The sequence below is a fragment of the Malus domestica genome, chromosome 06, assembly GCF_042453785.1.
Source record: "Malus domestica chromosome 06, GDT2T_hap1".
In the NCBI taxonomy this organism is placed as follows: Eukaryota; Viridiplantae; Streptophyta; class Magnoliopsida; order Rosales; family Rosaceae; genus Malus; species Malus domestica.
The window spans coordinates 29,235,001-29,256,215 of record NC_091666.1 but is presented as its reverse complement, the minus strand read 5'-3'; the positions used below and the strand labels follow the sequence as shown (position 1 = coordinate 29,256,215).

Sequence of the window (21,215 nt, the reverse complement as noted above, 5' to 3'; positions counted from 1 at the left end):
TTCTTTGGGAAGAGCCTTGATAAAAATATCTGCAATATTTTCTTCACTCTTGCAGTAAATCAAGTCAACCACTCATTCTTGAATTGCATCTCTAATGAAATGAAACTTCCTACCAATGTGTTTGCTCCTTTGATGAAACACATGATTCTTTGACATGGCTATAGTTGATGTGTTGTCACAGAATAGGGAAGTTGCAGCAACTTGCTCTTCTCCGAAGTCCTCGAGCACAAACCTAAGCTAAATGGCCTGAGAGGTTTCTTCAGTTGTACTAACATAGTTTGCTTATGCAGTTGAAAGTGCTACACTATGCTGCTTAATAAAAGCCCATCAAAATGCTCGACTACCAAATGAAAAAGCATACCTTGAGATGTTTTTCATATCCTCCTCGGATCCACTCTAGTCACTATCACAGTAGCCAATCAATAGAGAAGACTTTCTAATTACATATTCAATTCCAAAGTCAATTGTCCCTTGGATATACCTTAGAACCCGTTTGGCAGCTCCATAATGTTTCTTGGAAGGCTTATGCATGAACTGTGCAAGCAAACTAGCAGAGAACATAATATCTGGTCTAGTTGATGTTAAGTATAAAAGACTCCCAACAAGTTTCCTGTACAAACTCTCATCTCTAGATTCACTTCCATCCCCTCTTCTCAGTTTATCAGTTGCAACCAGTGGAGTGCTTACTGGCTTGCAATCTTTAAGCCCAGATTTATCCAAGAGAGTCAAAGAATATTTTTTCTGATCTATAAATATACTCCATTCACTTTGAATTACTCCCATTCCAAGAAAATGATGAAGTAAACCCAAATTTGACATCTCATACTTACTCATCATTTCAGCCTTGAATTCTTACATCATTTCATCACTGCTCCCTGTATACACTATGTTATCTACATAGATTGATATGATTAGAGTCCCAACACCTTATTTGGTACTCACATAAAGAGTTGCTTCACTTGAACTTCTGCGAAACCCACAATGAATCAAGTATGTGTCAATTTCACCATACCAAGCCCTTGGTGCCTGCTTTAGACCATAGAGGGTTTTTTCTCAACCTATACACCTTGTCTTTAGCCCCTTTAATCACAAAACCATCAGGTTGATCCACATATACCTTTTCCTTGAGAACACTATTCAGAAAAACTGATTTAACATCCGATTGCCAAAGTTTCCAACCTTTCTGTGCAGCTAGTGCAATGAGAGTCCTAATAGTATCTAACCTTGCCACTAGAGCAAAGGTTTCATTGAAATCAATCCCTGGTTTCTGTGTGTAACCCTTGGCTACAAGCCTTGCCTTGTGCTTTTGAATGGAGCCATCTAGGTTCAGCTTTGTTTTATATACCCACTTCACTCCCACAGTAGGTTTACTACTTGGTCTGTCAACTAATTCCCAAGTAGAATTCTTTTCAATCATCAACATCACTTCTGTTATAGCCTTTTTCCAAGCTTCATCTTCAAATGCCTCATTGAAATCTTCGGGTTCAATGATACTCATCTTGCATTGAGCATATACATCACTCAAACTCTTCCATTTCTTTGGAGTATGGTCATAAGTTTCTGAGATTGAAATTGGAGAACCAAGTGAACTAGATTCATGAGATGGTGATTTTAAAGTTTTAAATCCTCCAATTAAGGTATGACTAGATTTATGGATATTTAATTCGTTTGATTTAACTTTTTTTGGAGTTTAGGAGATAAGTGTGTTGGGTGTCAATTTTTTTCATCAACCCCGCATAATACCCTTTGTTAAACTTTTTGCAATAACAGATAAGGAGAGAAAGAGAAAGTCATCACCTTTGCAATTGTTGACTATAAAATGGTGAGGGGAATCAATTGGTATGGTTCTCCATGACAAATTTTGTGCATCCTCGTATATTTTTAGAATTGGTCAGGTATTAAGAATTGGATTAGGATATATCACTTTTAAAATTCCACGTGCATTAAGGGTAGAGAAAAATGATTTTTATTTTCTTATTTGGAAGGAATTGCAGAGGGAGTAGACATGAAAGAAACCTCTGCCTTTTTCAGAAGAGAATGCTTTTTGGAATAATTGTGTATTCTATTCATCTCTCAAGGAGGTTTTATAAGATGTTACAATCCTATCAATAAGGAAAGAAATAATTTACATAAAAACATATTAAACTAAGAATCCTAAGATTACTATAATAGAATATATACAAAAAAGTCAACACTCCCCCTCAAGTTGGTGCATATATGTCACACATGCCTAACTTGTGTATGAAACTTGAAAACTTATGACTTGAACCAGCCTTTGTGAGGATATCTGCCAACTGATTTTCCGTTCTTATTTCTGGTACCTCAATTATTTTCCCTTCTAATTTTTCTTTGATGAAGAACCGGTTAACCTCAACATGCTTTGTTGTATCGTGTTGTACTAGATTATGTGCAATGTCATGAGCAGCTTTATTATCACAAAACAATTTCATAGGTTGATCATGTTTTATACCCAAATCCTTTAGCAAAAGCTTAAGCCATAAAATTTCACAAATCCCTAAGGTCATACCTCTGTATTCAGCTTCTGCACTAGACCGGGCAACCACATTTTGTTTCTTACTCCTTCATGTGACCAAGTTGCCCCCAACGAATGTAATGTAAGCTAATGTTGAGCGCCGCCTGTCATCCGCTGATCCTGCCCAATCTGCATCAGTATAACCTTCAACTCTAAGATGATTATTCTTTTTAAACAATATTCCTTTGCCTGGGCTTCCCTTCAAATATCTCAAAATCCTCATCACTGCATTCATATGGTGTTCTCCAGGATCATGCATGTATTGACTCACTACACTCAAGGCATATGCAAGGTTTGGTCTTTTGTGTGCTAAGTACATTAAACGGCCTACTAATCTTTGGTTTCTCCCTTTGTCAACTGGTACTTGATTAGGATCAACACTAAGCTTCAATCTTTCCTCTAATGGTGTAGCTACTAGCTGACAAGCTGACATGTCGGTTTCGTGTAGCAAATCAATAATATACTTCCTTTGAGACAAGTAAATTCCAGAATTAGGTTGCCTATTGTGTGACTTAGCCGAACTCTCCCTCCTCTTAATGTAAAAATATCGAAGTACTAAAAAAAAAATAACGCAATCAAGTGCTCATTCACGCGTTATTTATTAACTGTAATTTGTGTGAACGACTCATTACATGCCAAGTATTTTCCAATCAAAAAACCAAACTTTATTTCTTCCCTCGTTTCTTCATTTTATTTCGGCTCCAACCTGCAGATAATATAAGAGGACAAAACAATAAGCAAACAATTTTTTGGAAATTCAGAGGAGAAGAGTGTTGACTGGGACTGGAGGAGTGGCCCCGGTGGGAGACTTTGGAGGGGATGGTGGCCCATTGGCCTTAGCAAGGAATGAATTTTTTTAATCTATCTGCAACACGGTTTGATATACGAAGTATTATAATATAACTGGTTGTAATTTTTTTTTTTTTTCATGTTTCAAACTAATTGTATTATTATACTTCGGCTTTTTAGCCAAAATGGTTCATGAGATTTGCATAACTCCTCACTTTGGTTCCTGAGATTTCAAATTAATAGAAGTGGTCCTTGAGATTGTCCACCATCCATCATTTTGGTCCTTCCATTAAAAAACTCTGTTAAGTGTCCCAGAGCTCTTGGCCAGAAGTTTGGGCAATTTTCAAAGCTTCATAACTCAATCGTTTCTTAACCAAATTCAACCCATAATATATCAATATGAAGATAGGAAAGTGTACAATAAGATTATACCTAGTTGGAAGCCCAATGGTTGTTGGAGATGGTCAGAAAATAGCCTCAAAGTTGACCGGTCCGAGGGAAAACTAGAAAACTCGCCGGAAACTGGGTAAACTTTAAATGTTCATAACTTCTTCAATACTCAACGAAATCAGGTGATTCAAAAACTAAAATCATACTTCTCGACGAGACAAAGAGAATGGTACATTTTTCAATGGCTAACTCTGTGTGGTTTGTCCGAAAATGGCTTGAAAGTGACTAACTCGAGACCAAGATAGCCACTTTCGAGCCGTTTTCTGGCCAAACCATGACGAGTTATCCGTTGAAAAGGTACCATTCTCTTTGTCTCATCAAGAAGTATGATTTTTGTTTTTGAATCACTTGATTTCGTTGAGTATTAAAGAAGTTATGAACGTTTAAAGTTTACCCAGTTTCCGGCAAGTTTTCCAGTTTTTCCTCGGACCAGTCAACTTTGAGGCTATTTTCCGACCATCCCTGGAAACTATTGGGCTTCCAACTAGGTATAATCTTATTGTACACTTTTCTATCTTCATTTTGATATATTATGGGTTAAATTTGGTTAAGAAACGATTGAGTTACGAAACTTTGAAAATTGCCCAAACTTCCGGCCAAGAGCTCCGGGATACTTAACTAAGTTTTTAATAGAATGACCAAAATGATGGATGGTGGACAATGTCAGGGTCCACTGCTATTGATTTGAAATCTCAGGGACCAAAGTGAGGAGTTATGCAAATCTTAGGGACCATTTTGGCTAAAAGCCTTATACTTAAAATACGGACCTGTATTTTCAAGACATCGAAATATCTCTCAGCGCAAAAATCTTTTAATTCTTAATATCTCTAAAGTCAATATCAAAATAATTATTTGAAAGAAACCTTTTAAAAAAATCTTGGATCTAACGGCATAAACGTCCCAAAGACTTGGCTTGCCCTTTGTGTTGACTTGACCGATGGAGATTTAAGTGGGGGTGGACTTGGAAACTAAACGGGGCATGGAATTAAGAAATATTGAGTGCTTGATTATATGCAGTCCATCTGGCAGTCTATTGTTAGCGTGTATAATGGGGTTCCAATACAATGGTGAACTTTGTTGACACGTCCCGATTCCGATGTTCGAAGGACATCGGGATGGTCACGTGCTGGCTGACATCCAAGGGTGACACAAACCATTTTATGAATGTATATGCCGAGAACATGTGAAACATGCATATAAATTCTACACATAACTACACAATGGAATATTCAAAAATAAACCTTACCAAATAATATAATAATATTCAACTACCAACAATGTAATAATGATAATGCATGACATGTTCAAAGCATACATCTAATTCAGATTACAAGTGGAAGATATAAAAGATTGTGCTATTACAAGTGAGGAGATGACACCAAAATCACTAGTAGGAGAATGCCTCGTAGCTCATACCGTAAGCCTCGTTCCTATGTCCTAAGGGGGCGCAAAACAAACATGAGTGGACCAAGTTGATATATAAGTAGTACTAACATAATTATTCAACAACGTACTAACCCTCAAAGTTTATGAAAACTTATGTAGCATAATAAGTAATAGGTTTTCTGAAAACTCTAGCATGCCATAAAACCTTTCATAAAACATATATCATATCTAGTGTACTAAATAGTGCTATCAATATAGCCTGAAGGTAGGGCATACGCCCATAGGCAGAACATATGCCCGTAGCAGGACAGTGACCACTAGATAAGCACAAAAACATTGAATATAATCTTTCCAACATAAGTACATATATCTCAACGAAGCTCAATAGCTCAAATATCATATCTTAAAACATCTTCATAGTATATAGTCATCAAGTATATATACTACAAAGAACATAGAATCAATAAAGTATGGTATTCCAAAATATTCTCAGTAAAGCATGATATCCAATTTACTCATAAACGTTTTATAAAACGTAACCATTAAATCATGTTTTTCATGTATGCATTTCCAATAGTAAAATATGCATTTTAGAAGGGGTCCACTCACAAATACTTCACTATCGAAGAGTCGTGCGAATAAGGTAGGGCGGAAACGCTGCTAACAAACGTACCTAAACACATACAGAGTCTGATTAATAAAACGCTAACATAACGATTACATTTCAGAAAAATAGATGTTATAAACGGATTTAAGACATCAAAAAACATAAGGGGGAACCTCGGGTACCCCCACGCGCCGTCGCAAGGTGGCCACCCCGGCAGCCACGCGCCAAGATGGGTCGTCGGAAAGTTGGCCGAAAAAGTCATTGGTGCCACCGTGGACGGTAGAGCACAGTGCCTTTGGATGAGGCACGTGTGCTCTCCGCACAGGCATAGGCGAGCACCCACGCACAGGCACACGCGCGGCCTAGGGTATGGGATCTGACCGGGTTGGGCCAGTTCTGGTCTGGGCTTCGAGCTTAGTCCTGGGTTAGGCTGAGGGTTCAACGGGGTTTATGCCGAAGGCTCGAGTTTGCACGGCCCAAGGGCCTGAGTTAAGGTGAGGTTTTGGGCTTGAAAGCCCGACCCAAAGCCTTGAGCTAGGGGACCCGGGGTTTCCAGGTTTAGGTCGAACTGACCTGTTTTCTTTGAGGAAGAAGGCCGGAGCCTCCCAAGTTCCAGTCAAAGCTTACTTACAACCTTACCCTACGATCCACCTACCAAAATGAAGATAGAGATGAAAGGAAGAGATTCGTACGTTTGTGGTCCCTCGCCGTGGCCGTGAAGTGGCCAGGAAATAAGCTTGAAGCCATCAGACTCGTGAAAAGGGTTGAGTGTGTTGGTTCCGATAGGGGTGCTCTGTGCTTCACAGAGAAGGGGAAAGAAAGAGCATGGAGTGAGGGTGATGGTGGGGGATGTCGTCACCAGTGTGGTGTGGGTGGTTGTGTCCTCAGGGAAAAGAGAGATATGAGAGAGTGTGTGAGCTGAGAAAGAGGGTACTCGGGGGAGAGAAGAGAGAAGAAGAGAAAGAAAAGGGGAATGGGCAAGCTGCCACGTGGCAGCCAAAGAGAGAAAAAGAGAGAGTTAGGAGGAAATCCAAAAAGGGGATCTAGATTGGGTAAGGGATAGGGGACAAAAAAATCTCATGTAGGTCCCATGGTTCACTAATTAATAATCGTAAAAGATGAACACCAAATGTTCGAAAATGTTCATTGTTAAAAAGATACAATAAAAGTGGGATAGGGTTTCACATTGTTACCCATTTCAGATATATACGAGGTTCTAAAACGCGTTAGATGCTAATCGACGATGGGTAGGATTCTAGTGCGTGGACGGTGCCTAGGCATGGTCTAGACGGGACATAAAGTGGGGCCTAGGTGATTTTTGTGTTTTGATTACTTTTATTATATATATATATATATATATATATATATATATATATATATATGGAATTGCTTAAGGGGAGGGATCCCCATTTTTTCAAAAAAATGGGGACACGCTCCCCACCGTTGGATTTGAATTAAATGAAATTCTGTGGTTGAGATTCTATGGCCTGTGTTTTAATCTTAACCACACAATTTCATTAAAGTTAATCTAACGGTGGGGAGCGTGTCCCCATTTTTTTTGAAAAAATGGGGATCCCTCCCCTTAAGCTCTCTGATATATATATATATATATATATATATATATATATATATATATATATATATATATATATATATATATATATATATATATAACTAAATGTCTACTTATATTTAAATAAATATATAATTGTCTTAGAATGTATAAATGCAAACTATAATGACATATAAATTATAATGTATTAGAATATATTGAAAACATGGGAACTAACATATAATGTGTGTTCATTTAAGTATCCAACAACTTTTTTAAAAATTTATTGAATAAAATAAAACGCAAAATGGAAGTTATCTATTTTCTGTCTAAGTGAGAGTACTCTAACCTAGGCGGACGCCTAGACAGGTTTAGGTGCCTAAGTAGGTCTAAGCGTCTTTTCTTATTTTTCAAACGCTTAGGGATTAATGGTAACGGTGGCCAGCTGCCTAACGCCTAGGCGGCTTTAGGTGGAGACTGTTAGAACACTAGATATGTTTTATCGTGTTAACAATCTTAATCTCACTAATCTAATTTGACATTCGTCTAGTCAGACGTGTGAACATAAACCACATAGGTTTAAAAATCGTACATTCCTCTAAATTATCGGAGCGTATTTCACATTTCTACTTAGAGAAAGACCTCTTCGCAATAGATGTAGATGACATTTTCGCAATCCAATGACATATAAATTATAAAGTACTAGAATATATTGAAAATATGGGAACAAACATATAATGAGTGTTCATCCAAGTATCCAACAACTTTTTAACAATTTATTGAATAAAATAAAACGCAAAATGAAAGTTATCTATTTTCTGTTTAAGCGAGACTTTGACCTAGGCGGACGCCTAGGCAGGTCTTGGTGCCAAAGTAGGTCTAAGCGCATTTTCTTAATTTTTTTTCAATGCTTAAGGATTAATCGTAGCGGTGGTTAGCCACCTAATGCCTAGGTGGCTTTAGGCGGAGATTTTTAGAACACTGGATATGTTTTATTGTGTTAACAATCTTAATCTCACTAATCTAATTTGACGTTAGTCTATTCAAACATGTGAACATAAATCGTACATTCCTCTGAATTATCAGAGCGTATTTCAAATTTCTACTTAGAGAAAGACCTTTTCGCAATAGATGACCTTTGAAATCATAATCTATTGAAAAACAACATAAATCGGGAAGATTAATGGAAGAAACACCGAACTATTCCCAGCTTCTTCTCCTCATGTGTGCACAAACACAGACGAATACAAAACTTGAACAAAAATTTGAAGCATATTACAATTCAAACTGCGTAATTTGAATTTAAATACATAAAGAAAGCACATTCGCTCTAAGTAATATAACTACACCCATGTCCGAACATACATTTAACACTTTTATTATTATGGGTGGATTGAAAGATGAGTCATTGACGAATTAGTCTTACAATTAACAAGTTGTTTTATTAACATCTTACATTTTGTTGGCTACACTCCACTTACTTAATACTCTCCGTATTTACTTTTTAAATTTTAATTATCTTAATACACTCTATATGCATTCCACTATTACCCTCACCCGCCACACTTTGTACATACACCCATGTCCGAACATACATTGAACTCTTTTATTATTTAGGTCGTCATATGACACGCCCCAACCCTGATATTTCCCGAATACCAGGATAGACACGTGCTGGCCGACACCCGAAGGTGACGAAAGCCATTAATTGATACAAAAGCTAAGAATAAGAAATAAATAAGAGTTAGAAATTTAAAATACAATGGATTAATATTTTAGGAACGTGTTCAGAACATACAACTAAACCTAATCACTAAAAGAATTAAGATAAAATTGAATGAATAAAGAAGTGGGTCCTACATCTAGAGGATTCAAAGATGCTGCTGCGGAAGTATTTTGACGCCGGGATTAGGCGCCTTGATCTTAAGTCTTGAATGGGGACGCAAAACAAAGGTGAGTGGACCAAGTTCATATATATATATAAAATAATAATAAAACAATTATTAATGTACTAATCCCCATAGTTTATATAATGAAAACTACTAACATAATAAGTGATGGATTTAATAAAAATCCTAGCATGCCAAAAATATCTCCAAAAGTCATATCGCGGGACAACATCGCGGAAATCAAAACAGTAAACGTATAATAGATCGTCTCGTAAACGCGGTGTGCTGCTAGAAAGATCATCGAATAAATATAACTCCCGGCCCAATGCTTGCTCCGTGGTCTCTGCGCCCGTAGCCAGAAATTACCAACTTTCGGCCCAATACATGCTCCATGTCCCTCAGCCCGTAGCTAGGGATTATTTCTCCCGGCCTAAATGCCAACACCAGATCCTCGCCCCAGGCGACATAGTGTCCTCTAGGTACGCACAAATAGTTACGTCTCTCATAAATAACCACTTTATAGTATAAAGTCATCCATCGTTTATACTATAAAGAAGGGTTTCTAAAACACGTTCTAGCACGTCATCCATCAGATAGTCTACCAGATCGTGGTTTTTATAGAAAATACGATATATTAAAATATAGCTCAAAATAGGCTAACGTTTAATTCCTCACAAAAAACACGAGACGAAATCAATAAATTCCATAAACAGGCTTAACATAAATCAATTCATAAATTCGTAGGCATGCTAATCATTTATGCAATTAATTTATAAAATCATGTAATTTTAGAAAGAGTCCACTCACAAATATTCCTTAGCAGAAGAATTGCACGGATCAGGATTACGAATTTCCTTAATAGCAACTTTACCTAAGCACAAAAAAAATGTAATAAATAAATAAAAAAGATTTTCTAAAAGATTGGGTTTGAATTAAATAAAATAGGGGATTTGGGATTGGATGGGTTTAGGGTTTTAATGGGTTTTAGGAACCTAAGGTTTTTGGGTTAAAAATGATTTAGGATGAAGGAAATAGTGTTTGGGCTTAAGCCCAAACATACACACGTGCACGGCATGCATGTGCATGCATAAACACACACACACACACGCCTAAACATACACACACACACACAGGGCACAAAGCCTTAAGGCCTCACAAAACAAACAAGGCTTTAAGCCCCTTTAAATGTCACCGGCCCAAGGCCCTTTTTTGGGGTTTTAAAATAAACTAACAAAAATAAAAGAAATGGGCTGGGGTCTAACGGGCTTAAGGCCCGAGGGGGAAAAGGGGAAGGCCGGATGGCCTGGTGCTGAGGAAGAAGAAGGCCGGAGCTGCTACAGCTCCGGTCACCGGAAAACATGGGTTTTGGGCTCCGATATAAGTATAACCATGAAGAACAGGGAGAAAGGAAGAGGTTTCTACCTTCCAAAATCCGTGACTCGGTCGGAGGTGACCGGAAAAAGCTTCCAAAGTCCACGGTTCGCCGGAAAACGGGTGTGCTCACCCACAACGATTTCCGAAGCAAAACCTACGTAAAAAGGGAAGGTTCAAGCTCCTAAAACACAACCAAGCAACAATCTAACAACGAGAAGGAGAGATTCGACTTACCTAACGGAAAAAGAGGGAGGGAGTTCACCGGAGCTTTGCTCCGTGCCGTCGAACTTGCGGGAAGAGGGGTCCTGGGCTCGTTGTGAGCCTCTCTTCGATGGTGACTCGGTCCTAGTGAGTCTACGGGAAGAGAGATATGCGAGAGTTGAGAGAGAGAGAGGGAGAGAGAGAGAGAGAGCTACGGGGGAGAGAGACGAAGGAGAAGGAAGAGGTCTCGGGGGTGGGGGACAGAGAGAGGGAAAAGAGAAGATGAGTTAAATGGCTGACACATGTCAGCTTAGGGTAAAACAGTAAATAATACATATTAGTGGGGGTAGTTGTTACATCATATGTTGAAATCACGGATTGGAATACTCCCAAATTTTCCGGGCGGTGGTTTCATCTTTTTATGAAACATTGGTGCAATGAAGATGTTTATTTAAACAAGCCTCACAGAAGGAGATACGCACACATTTTCTTTTGCTAATATTGCTAGAGTGATGGATAAAACCTCCTTGTTTTTGCTACCTTCGACCATCCCACTGTTGGCCATTTTCCTCATCCTCCTATACAAATGGTACAACTCCGCGACAACCACCAACAAAACCCCCTCTCCCCCTTCGCCATCTAAGCTCCCTATCATTGGAAACTTTCATCAACTAGGGTTCCACACTCATCGCTCACTTTACACCTTATCTCAACGCCATGGCCCTCTCATGCTTCTCCACTTTGGACGTGTCCCGGTCCTTATAGTCTCTTCATCTGAGGCTGCCCGCGAGATCATGAAAACCCATGATCTCACATTTTCTGACCGACCCAAATCCCCCAGCGTTGAGAAGCTCCTCTACAACTACAACGATGTTGCATTTGCTCCTTATGGAGAATACTGGAGGCAGGTGAAAAGTATATGCGTCCTACATCTTTTGAGCAACAAAAGGGTCCGCTCTTTTCGCTCGGTGAGGGAAGAGGAAACCACATCCATGATCAGCCACATAGAGCAATCATCATCATCATCATCATCTTCAGTTTTGAATTTAAGTGAAATGTTTGTGCGGCTTACTAATGATGTGGTATGTAGAGTGGCTCTGGGGAGGAAGTACAGTGGCAGAGATGGTGAGAGGAATTTTAAGCAGCTTTTGGGGGAGCTTGGAGAGTTAGTGGGGACTATCGATCTCGGGGACTATATTCCATGGCTTTCTTGGTTGAGTCATGTCAACGGTTTCAAAGCAAAGCTGGACAAGGTGGCTAAGCAGTTGGATGACTTTATAGACGGAGTTATTCAAGAGCACATGAATTATAATTCAAAGAGTGGAGATGATGAGCAAAAGGATTTCGTGGACGTTTTGCTTTGGATTCAGAAAGGAAACTTGACTGGTTTCCCTATTGATACAGTTACTATAAAAGCTCTCATCTTGGTAACTCTCTATCTCTCTTTCTTAAATATATATATATATATATATATATATGTATGTATGTATATATATGTATGTATGTATATATATGTTAGAGGTTAATATCTTAATCAACATAAATCATTCATGTAGGATATGTTTGTTGGTGGCACTGATACAACATATACAGTCCTAGAGTGGGCAATGACTGAGCTTTTAAGGCATCCAAGGGTCCTGGGCAAATTACAGACTGAGGTACGAGGAATAGTCGGTAATGGAGCACACATAACAGAGGATGATTTGGTAGAAATGCACTACCTGAAAGCGGTGATTAAGGAGACTCTTCGCTTACATCCACCAGTTCCATTACTAGTGCCCAGGGTGTCGACCCAAGACGTGGAAATAAGTGGTTACAGCATTAGAGCCAAGACCCAAGTTTTGATCAATGCTTGGCAAATTGGAAGAGATCCTAAGCTATACGACAAACCAGAGGAGTTTGAACCGGAAAGGTTCCTGAATAGTCGGATAGATTATAAAGGGACTGATTTTCAGTTGATTCCATTCGGAGCTGGTAGGAGGGTCTGCCCGGGAATTCAGTTTGCAATAGCTGTTAATGAGATTGCCTTAGCAAGTATCGTGTACAAGTTTGATTGGAAAATGCCTGGTGGAGCAAGTGGGGAGGATTTAGACACGGCTGAATCTACTGGTCTAACTATACACAGAAAATATCCTCTCGAAGCGGTTGCTATTCCACATTCGTGTTGAAAGCTAGTTAGCAGAAGTGGGTGGCATAACATAAGGTCATGACGTTCTAATCAAGCTTGGAGATTTGTATTTGTAAGTTGGTTCATGTATCTGAAGTAGCCCTATCTTTTAGGTATTAATCTGTGATGTGTGAGTTTGTGAGAACTTAAACCCCTTTTGTAATCCTTTGAGTTTGTCAGAGCTTAAATATTTTAGAATCATCTCTGTAACTAGTGAAATTTCATCGCCATCAACGGACATGATGTAGGCTATAAAGCCGAACTTGACGTTCTGATGTGATTGCGTTTGTTATATTTTCCTTTTGACCTCTTACTTACAAGTAAAGAAAAATAGAATAAACATTAACAAAATTTGAAAACAAGAAAGAAAGAGAAAGTCAACACCTTATTGTTGACTATATGGTGAGGGGACTCAACTGGGTGTGGTTCTCCTTCATGACAAATTTTGTCCACCGTCGTATATATCTAGGATTGGTTAATTGGGTATCATAGGATTATAGTGGATTGGATAAATTTTGAAGTCAATGTATATTAAAGGTAGATAAATTTTTTATTTCATTTTTTGATTTGAAGGGGATTAGAAAGGGAGTAGACATGAAAAAAATTTCGCCCTAAGTTTGGTAATTGTTCATGTAGGATATGTTTATTGCAGGCACTCATGCCACATATGCAGTGCTAGAGTGGGCAATGACTGAGCTTTTGAGGCATCCGAGGATCATGAGCAAATTGCAGAATGAGGTACGGGGAATAGTCGGAAACATAACAGACATAATTACAGAGGATGATTTGGTAGGCATGCACTACTTGAAGGCAGTGATCAAGGAGACTCTTCGCTTACATACTCCAGCTCCATTACTAGTTCCCAGGGTGTCGACGCAAGATGTGAAAATAAATGATTACGACATTAAGGCCAAGACACTTGTTATGATCAACGCGTAGGGAATCGGAAGAGATCCTGAAACGTATGAAAACCCAGAGTACAAGCCAAAAAGGTTCTTGACTAAAGGTCCAGACTATAAAGGGAATGACTTCCAGTTCATTCCATTTGGAGCTGGCAGGAGGATCTTCCCCGGAATTCAGTTTGCAATATCTATCGTTGAGATTGTTCTGGCCAATATCGTGCACGAGTTCAACTGGGCATTGCCCGGTGGAGCAAGTGGCGAGGGTTTTGACATGACTGAATCAAATGGCGCAACTGTAAACCTAAAGTATCCTCTCAAAGCTGTTGCTCTTCCATATTTAGGTTGAAAGATAGAGGCTACATTGTCTGTGTACGCGTATTGGCCTTTGTATTTTATGTCTAACCTAAGGCTCTAAGCCTTCTACCGTCACCTATTATGTTCGCTTTGTCTGTCGCTATTGCCAAAATAACATAGCACATGCAGTGCCAAAGTATTGTGTGTGCTTTCACCCAAAAAAAAAAAAGGTAGGCTTTCACCCAAAAAAAAAAAGGGTATTATGTGTGTGAATATATGTTGTTATTTATTTATTTATTTTTTAACAAATGATATTATCTACACTAAAGGAATAGGGGAGTAGACTAAGCCTCACATTGGACGAGCCATAATAATATGGTTCAAATTCGCCTGTGGCGAGAATCGAACCTAAGACCTTTCACTTATAAGTGCAGAGGAATACCTCTAGACCGTAGTATTAAGTGGCGTGTAACTGAAAGAATTTAAGAAACCACTTACAGTTAATGTTGGAGAGGGAAAGCTCCCTTGTTGATACAAATTGACTGCACGTAGGGTGGGACGAAAATCCATTATTCCGAATCCTAATCGTCGTTTCTGGTGCACCCATTGTCAAAAGTAGAAAACCAGAAAGGACAAATAATGGACTATAAGAGCATTGTCATATTGCTTTATTAATTTGTCATGATGTTGAATTTTACAGACAAAAACCAAATGTATTTATTCTGATGTGGCTATATATCGATGAACGTTGAATCGTTCAAATCTCGCAGTATCGATGAATGTTGAATACTTTGTTTTCGTATTACTATTCCATAAGGATAATGATCCTCGAGTTTCTTTTTGTGGAGCTCAATAATAGTTCTGCATGTTTCTCTATCTATTCTGATGTGGCTATATATCGATGAACGTTGAATCGTTCAAATCTCGCAGTATCAATGAATGTTGAATACTTTGTTTTCGTATTACTATTCCATAAGGATAATGATCCTCGAGTTTCTTTTTGTGAAGCTCAATAATAGTTCTGCATGTTTCTCTATCTATTCTGATGTGGCTATATATCGATGAACGTTGAATCGTTCAAATCTCGCAGTATCGATGAATGTTGAATACTTTGTTTTCGTATTACTATTCCACAAGGATAATGATCCTCGAGTTTCTTTTTGTGGAGCTCAATAATAGTTCTGCATGTTTCTCTATCTGTCACTTATTTTCAGGAGCACAGCATGTATCATCATCCGTTACTACACTACCAACCAGAAAAGAAGATGAGGATTTGTCTGGCATATTTCTGTTAGTGTAGAATTTTTTATGTGTATTTCATGAAGAAACAATTACAAATGAAACATATATATAGGAAAAGAAAGTAGACATAAGCCTAACTTGCCTAACTTGCCTAATTTCCTAACTTGCCTAACTTGCCTAATTTACACAAAGAATGTTGACTAGCCTAACTTCACTAGTCATCCAACATGTTTATTTCATGCATGCATTTTAACACAAGATATGACTTGCATGCATTCCAACACTCCCCCTCAAGTTGGATCGAGGGGATTCACTGAGCCAAGCTTGCCCAATAACCGATGAAACTGAGATGATGCTAGTGCCTTTGTAAAAAGATCTGCTAGTTGATCATGGCTTCGTGTGAACATGGTCCGGATGATTTGCGTTTGAACTTGAGCTCTGATGAAATGACAATCCACTTCAATATGTTTGGTTCTTTCATGGAACACAGGATTGGCAGCAATGTGCATGGCTGCCTGATTATCACACATAAGCGTCATAGGAGTAGAACTAGGAAACCCTAAGTCTGAAAGAAGCCCTTTAAGCCAAATGAGTTCACATGCAGTGGCTGCCATGGCTCGATACTCAGCCTCTGCGCTGGAACGAGCAATTACCTGTTGCTTCTTACTCTTCCATGTGACAAGGTTTCCACTAACAAATGTACAATAGCCTGTGATTGATTTCCTATCAATTGCATTACCTGCCCAGTCTGCATCTGTGTAGCCACTAATGATAGTGGACTGATTGTTATGCATTGTAATTCCTTGCCCAATTGAACCCTTAAGATAACGAAGGATTCTCTTAACAAGGTTAAGGTGATCAACAGTGGGAGAGTGCATGAACTGACTAGCCAAGCTCACCGCATATGTGATATCTGGACGAGTGATAGTGAGGTATATGAGCTTGCCTACTAATCGTTGATAGTAGCTTACATCATGCATGGCTTCTCCATCTATGCTGAGCTTTAGTTTACAATCAACGGGAGTGATAGCAGGCTTGCAGTCAAGCATTTTTGCTTCTTGAAGGAGGTCCAATACATATTTCCGTTGATGTAGAAACAGTCATTTTGAAGATGTTGCCATTTCTATCCCCAAAAAATACTTTAACCTCCCCAAATCTTTGATAGCGAAAGCTTGATGTAGTGAGAGTTTTAGTGCCTCAATCTCCACGGTATTATCTCCAGTGATGATAAGATCATCAACATAGACGAGGACCACCAACTTCCCCCTGGTGCCAGTTCTTACAAATAACGAAGAATCAGCATTACTTCGCATGAATCTAGCCTTTTCCAGAACAGAACTGAGCTTGGCATACCAAGCTCTTGGTGATTGTTTCAATCCGTATATTGCCTTGTGCAATTTACAAACCATGTTGCCTTTAATACCATCATAGCTTGGAGGAGGTTGCATATACACTTCTTCCTGCAGCTCGTCGTGAAGGAAAGCATTCTTCACGTCCATTTGGTAGAGTGACCATCCACAATTGATTGCAACTGACAGTAAAACCCTGACTGAGTTCATCTTGGCCACCGGTGCGAATGTTTCCTTATAATCTACACCAAAGGTTTGGGTGAAACCTCGAGCAACAAGTCTAGCCTTGTGTCTCTCGATAGATCCATCAACTTTGAATTTAGTCTTGTAAATCCAACGACTTCCAACAGCCTTTTTTCCTGGTGGTAGTTGAACTAGGCTCCAGGTGCAATTCTCTTCCAGTGCACGAATCTCTTCTTTCATGGCTTGGTTCCATTGTGGGAGAAGAGAAGCTTCTTGAAAGCTTCTTGGTTCATAGTGCTTATCAATTTCACTGAGAAATGTAGCATGAGATGTTGAGAACTTACTAAAGCTGATACATTCATTGATTGGATGTCGTGAGGCATATGTAACATAGTCCTGCAACCTAGCTGGAGGTTTTCTGATTCGAGGAGGATTTCTTTTAATCACCTGAGACTCTGTAGAGGGCGGAGAAGGATCAGAGTAGGGCTCGTCTTCACTCTCACTGGCAGTAATTTGGTCAGTTTGAACTTCTTCACAATCTGGACTTACAATGACTGATCTCTTTTCCAACATCGGATAATTAAAGTTTTGAGGGAGTGGGAACATGTCAACTAAATCCTCCCCCTGACTTGTAAAATAGGGATAGTCTTCTTCGAACTTCACATCTCTTGAAACTGTGCACTTCTTAGTGACTGGATTGAAGCACTTGTATCCCTTTTGAGTGGTCGAGTATCCCATAAACACACATTTGGTTGCCCTGGCATCTAGTTTGTCACGGTTCAAGGTTTGGATGTGAACAAAACACACACAACCAAACACCTTGAGATGTGTCAAATCTATTTTCCTCCCCTTGAGAACTTCATAAGGAGATTTAAACCCTAGCACGCGACTTGGAAGTCGATTGATGAGATAAGTGGCAGTAAGGATAGCAAACGACCAAAATTTCTTTGGAACGTGCATGTGAATCATGAGAGCACGAGTTTTTTCCAAGAGATCTCTATTTTTCCTCTCGGCTACTCCATTTTGTTGGGGAGTCCCCACACAGCTGGTTTGATGTATGATACCCTGAGAACTTATGTATTGAAGCATGTTGTTGGATAGAAATTCAGTGCCATTATCTGACCTTAAAACCTTAATGTTTGATTGAAATTGCGTTTTAACATGCATGTGAAAGTCTTTGAAAATGGTAGGGACTTCACTTTTTGATTTCATAAGATATAGAAAACTTGTTCGAGAGAAATCATCAACAAATAGAACAAAATATTTAAAACCTTCCATTGATTCAGTTGCAGGTCCCCAAACATCGGTGTGTACCATTTCAAAAGGTTTACTTGTCCTAGACATTGAATTACCAAAAGGTAGCCTAGTAAACTTGGAAAATTGACAAGTATCACAAGTAGGATAGGGGTTACAAAAATTTGGAAACAGTTTCGACAAGACAAGTTCAGAGGGGTGAGCTAATCTCCTATGCCAAAGTTGGTTTTCATCTATGGACTTTGATTGAGCTTGAAGAGCCTGAGTGAAACATGCATTCTTGCACAGGTAGTAAAGTCCATTTATGAAGACCCCTTCACCAATCATTTTCATGGTGAGAACATCCTGAAACATTACTTTATTTGGTGAGAAAATAGCACGGCAGTTTAGGGTGTTGGTGATCTTTCCAATTGACAAAAGTTGGAAGGGAAAGGTTGGTACATAGAGGGCAGTGGAAGGTGTTTTTTGAGAGAGTAAGTTTATTTCTCCTTTTCCCAAAACTAAGACATTTTTTCCATTTGCAACAGACACATGTGAGGGGCTTGAAATTTTTTTAAAATGATGTAAATTTGTAACTTTGTTTGTCATATGATCTGTGGCGCCTGAATCAATTATCCAACAATCAATTTCAGTACTAGTTAATAGGGCAGTAGTAAAGGCTTTGAGTATACCTGATGCTTCTCCCTTTGGAACTTTCTCATTTCCAGCAAGAAATCTGGCAAATTGTCCCAACATAGCTGTGTGACTACCCTCTTCATTGCCTTGACCATGTGAGCCTCCTCCGTGCCCCTTACTTTGTAGGTAAGCTGCAAATTCATTGATCAATGACAATGGATTGGCAGTGAACTCCATGGATCCTTGTGAGATAGTAGGAGCGTGAGCATTAGCAAGTTGTGCCTTGAAATGAGGTTGAAATTGTTGTGAGGACCTTGGTATCATCCTTCCATCTTTGCTGAACTTAGGCTTGAGTTCAGGATGAAGTTCCCAACACTTGTCTTCCTCATGACCAACACCATTGCAATATTTGCATTTTAGATGTGTGTTTCTTCCCTTGTATACCTTGGCTTCTGAGTTCTTATACTTTGATGCATATGCCCGAGTCTCCGTTAATCTAGGATTGTGATCAACATTCATAACCTTCTTCCTTGCTTCTTCTCGTTGGATAGTTGCACAAACATTGTTGAAGGTAGGCATGTCTTGACTCATCAAGATGTGACTCCTTAGGTCCTCGTACTCAGAGCTCAAACTCCCTAACAGCTGATAAATTTTGTCTTCCTCAGCTCGTTTTAGGAGAATGGTAGGATCTGTGGTATGAGGGAGATATACATCCAACTCATTCCACATGGCTTTGAGGCTCCCAAGGTGTTGAACAAATGCTTTCCCTTCTTGTTGAGCACTGGCAATGTCCTTCTTTAATTGGAAGACCCGTGCATAGTTGTTTTCATTTTCATACATATCCTGCAAAGCTTTCCAAAGATCATGTGCGGAATTGGAGTAGCTAAAAATTTCAGCAACATGTTTCTCCATGGTGTTGAGCAGCAAGGACATAACAAGTTGATCTTTGCAGAGCCATGCATTGTATGTAGAGGAAGAACTGTCTGGAGCTTCCACGCTTCCATTTACAAACCCTAACTTCCCTTTGCCTCCGAGAGCTAGTGAAACAGCTCGGGACCAAGGAAGATAATTGAACTCGTTCAAGAGAACTGAACACAAACGTTGATTGGTGTTAACCTCAACGTCTGAGAAGTTTGGAGAGAGATTGTGCCGGGTTTCCTCATCATGGTTCACATAACTTTCTTCAGTCATGACTTAGACTTTGAAAGAAAGAAAAAATTGCAGCAGCAAGAATGGCAGAGACAGGTTACAAATGAACCTGCTCTGATACCATGTAGAATTTTTGATGTGTATTTCATGAAGAAACAATTACAAATGAAACATATATATAGGAAAAGAAAGTAGACATAAGCCTAACTTGCCTAACTTGCCTAATTTACACAAAGAATGTTGACTAGCCTAACTTCACTAGTCATCCAACATGTTTATTTCATGCATGCATTTTAACACAAGATATGACTTGCATGCATTCCAACAGTTAGTAAGACAAGGTGGAAAATGGTACAAAGAAATTGAGGTGGCTTTCTTGCTGATTGACGATTATTAGATGTTGGATTTTTGGATCGGTGGGTCCGTTGGACCCCACTTTAAAGACACCGATAATGTTCCTAACTTTATCACTTGCCCAATTCGTTAGGTATGTAGTTTTCCCACAAAAGGCATCGGTATTAGTTAGAGCAGGTAATCATTTTTAAAACCACCTTTGTTGACTTCCCCCATTGAAGTGGGACTGCTAACACACCCCCTTATGTGTAACCCCATTTAGTGGTTCACAAGTGGAGATTCACATATCGACAATTGAAACTCAGAAGTCGGCTCCAATGAAGTCCAGACTTGTTTTCAATCTTTTCAGGAAGTGACTCTTAAGAACTCAGAGGCCGACTCTATGTTAAGAGTCCAAGCTTATTTCCAAACCCACACTTTCTGGTGACAAGCCTTTTAGCTTGCATGGGCCTGTAACCGTGGACTTTGATACCATATTGAATTTTTTTTTTAGATCGACGAGCCCAGGGGGCCCACTTTAACGACATTAATATTGTCCCAAACTTTTACCACTTGCCAAATCCGTCAAGTTTGCTGTTTTACCACAAAAGGCCTATGTATTAGTTAGAGTAGGGTAACCATATTTAAAGACACCCTTGTTGACTTCCCCCACCGATGTGTGAAGACAAACGGCCACACGCTTTCCACATCACCCCGTTGTGTTGTCCACATGTTAGGCTTGAAAATTTGTCATCATGTTGGGAATGAGTCCCATATTGATGGAAGGGGGGACTTGCATGGGCTTATAAGAGGTTGGGCTACTTCTCATATTGCTAATTGATTTTATGGTGGAATCCCAACTTTTTTCATTAGATACCACCGAAAGCAAGTCTCAGTCTATTGAAATTGATTACGACAACTGGGGGCGCCGTACCAGAAACTCCGA

The 21,215-nt window shown here is 39.2% G+C and overlaps 1 protein-coding gene, 1 long non-coding RNA gene and 1 pseudogene across 2 annotated transcripts; 2 read left to right on the top strand and 1 right to left on the bottom strand.

The window, feature by feature from the left end:
- Positions 1-7,451: 7,451 nt before the first annotated feature.
- LOC139197217 (uncharacterized) lies at positions 7,452-11,209 on the bottom strand. The gene is made up of 3 exons (XR_011582396.1): positions 10,815-11,209; positions 10,629-10,734; positions 7,452-10,077 (listed from the first exon to the last, which is right to left on the bottom strand). It is a non-coding gene; the product is annotated as an uncharacterized lncRNA (long non-coding RNA).
- LOC103443435 (cytochrome P450 736A117-like) lies at positions 11,209-13,242 on the top strand. The gene is made up of 2 exons (XM_008382276.4): positions 11,209-12,208; positions 12,338-13,242. The coding sequence occupies exons 1-2, from the start codon at positions 11,294-11,296 to the stop codon at positions 12,947-12,949; spliced, it is 1,527 nt and encodes a 508-aa protein (XP_008380498.3). The 5' UTR covers positions 11,209-11,293; the 3' UTR covers positions 12,950-13,242.
- A 110-nt stretch (positions 13,243-13,352) lies between these two features.
- Positions 13,353-14,220, top strand: LOC108174050 (cytochrome P450 736A117-like; annotated as a pseudogene).
- The last annotated feature ends 6,995 nt before the right edge of the window (positions 14,221-21,215 follow it).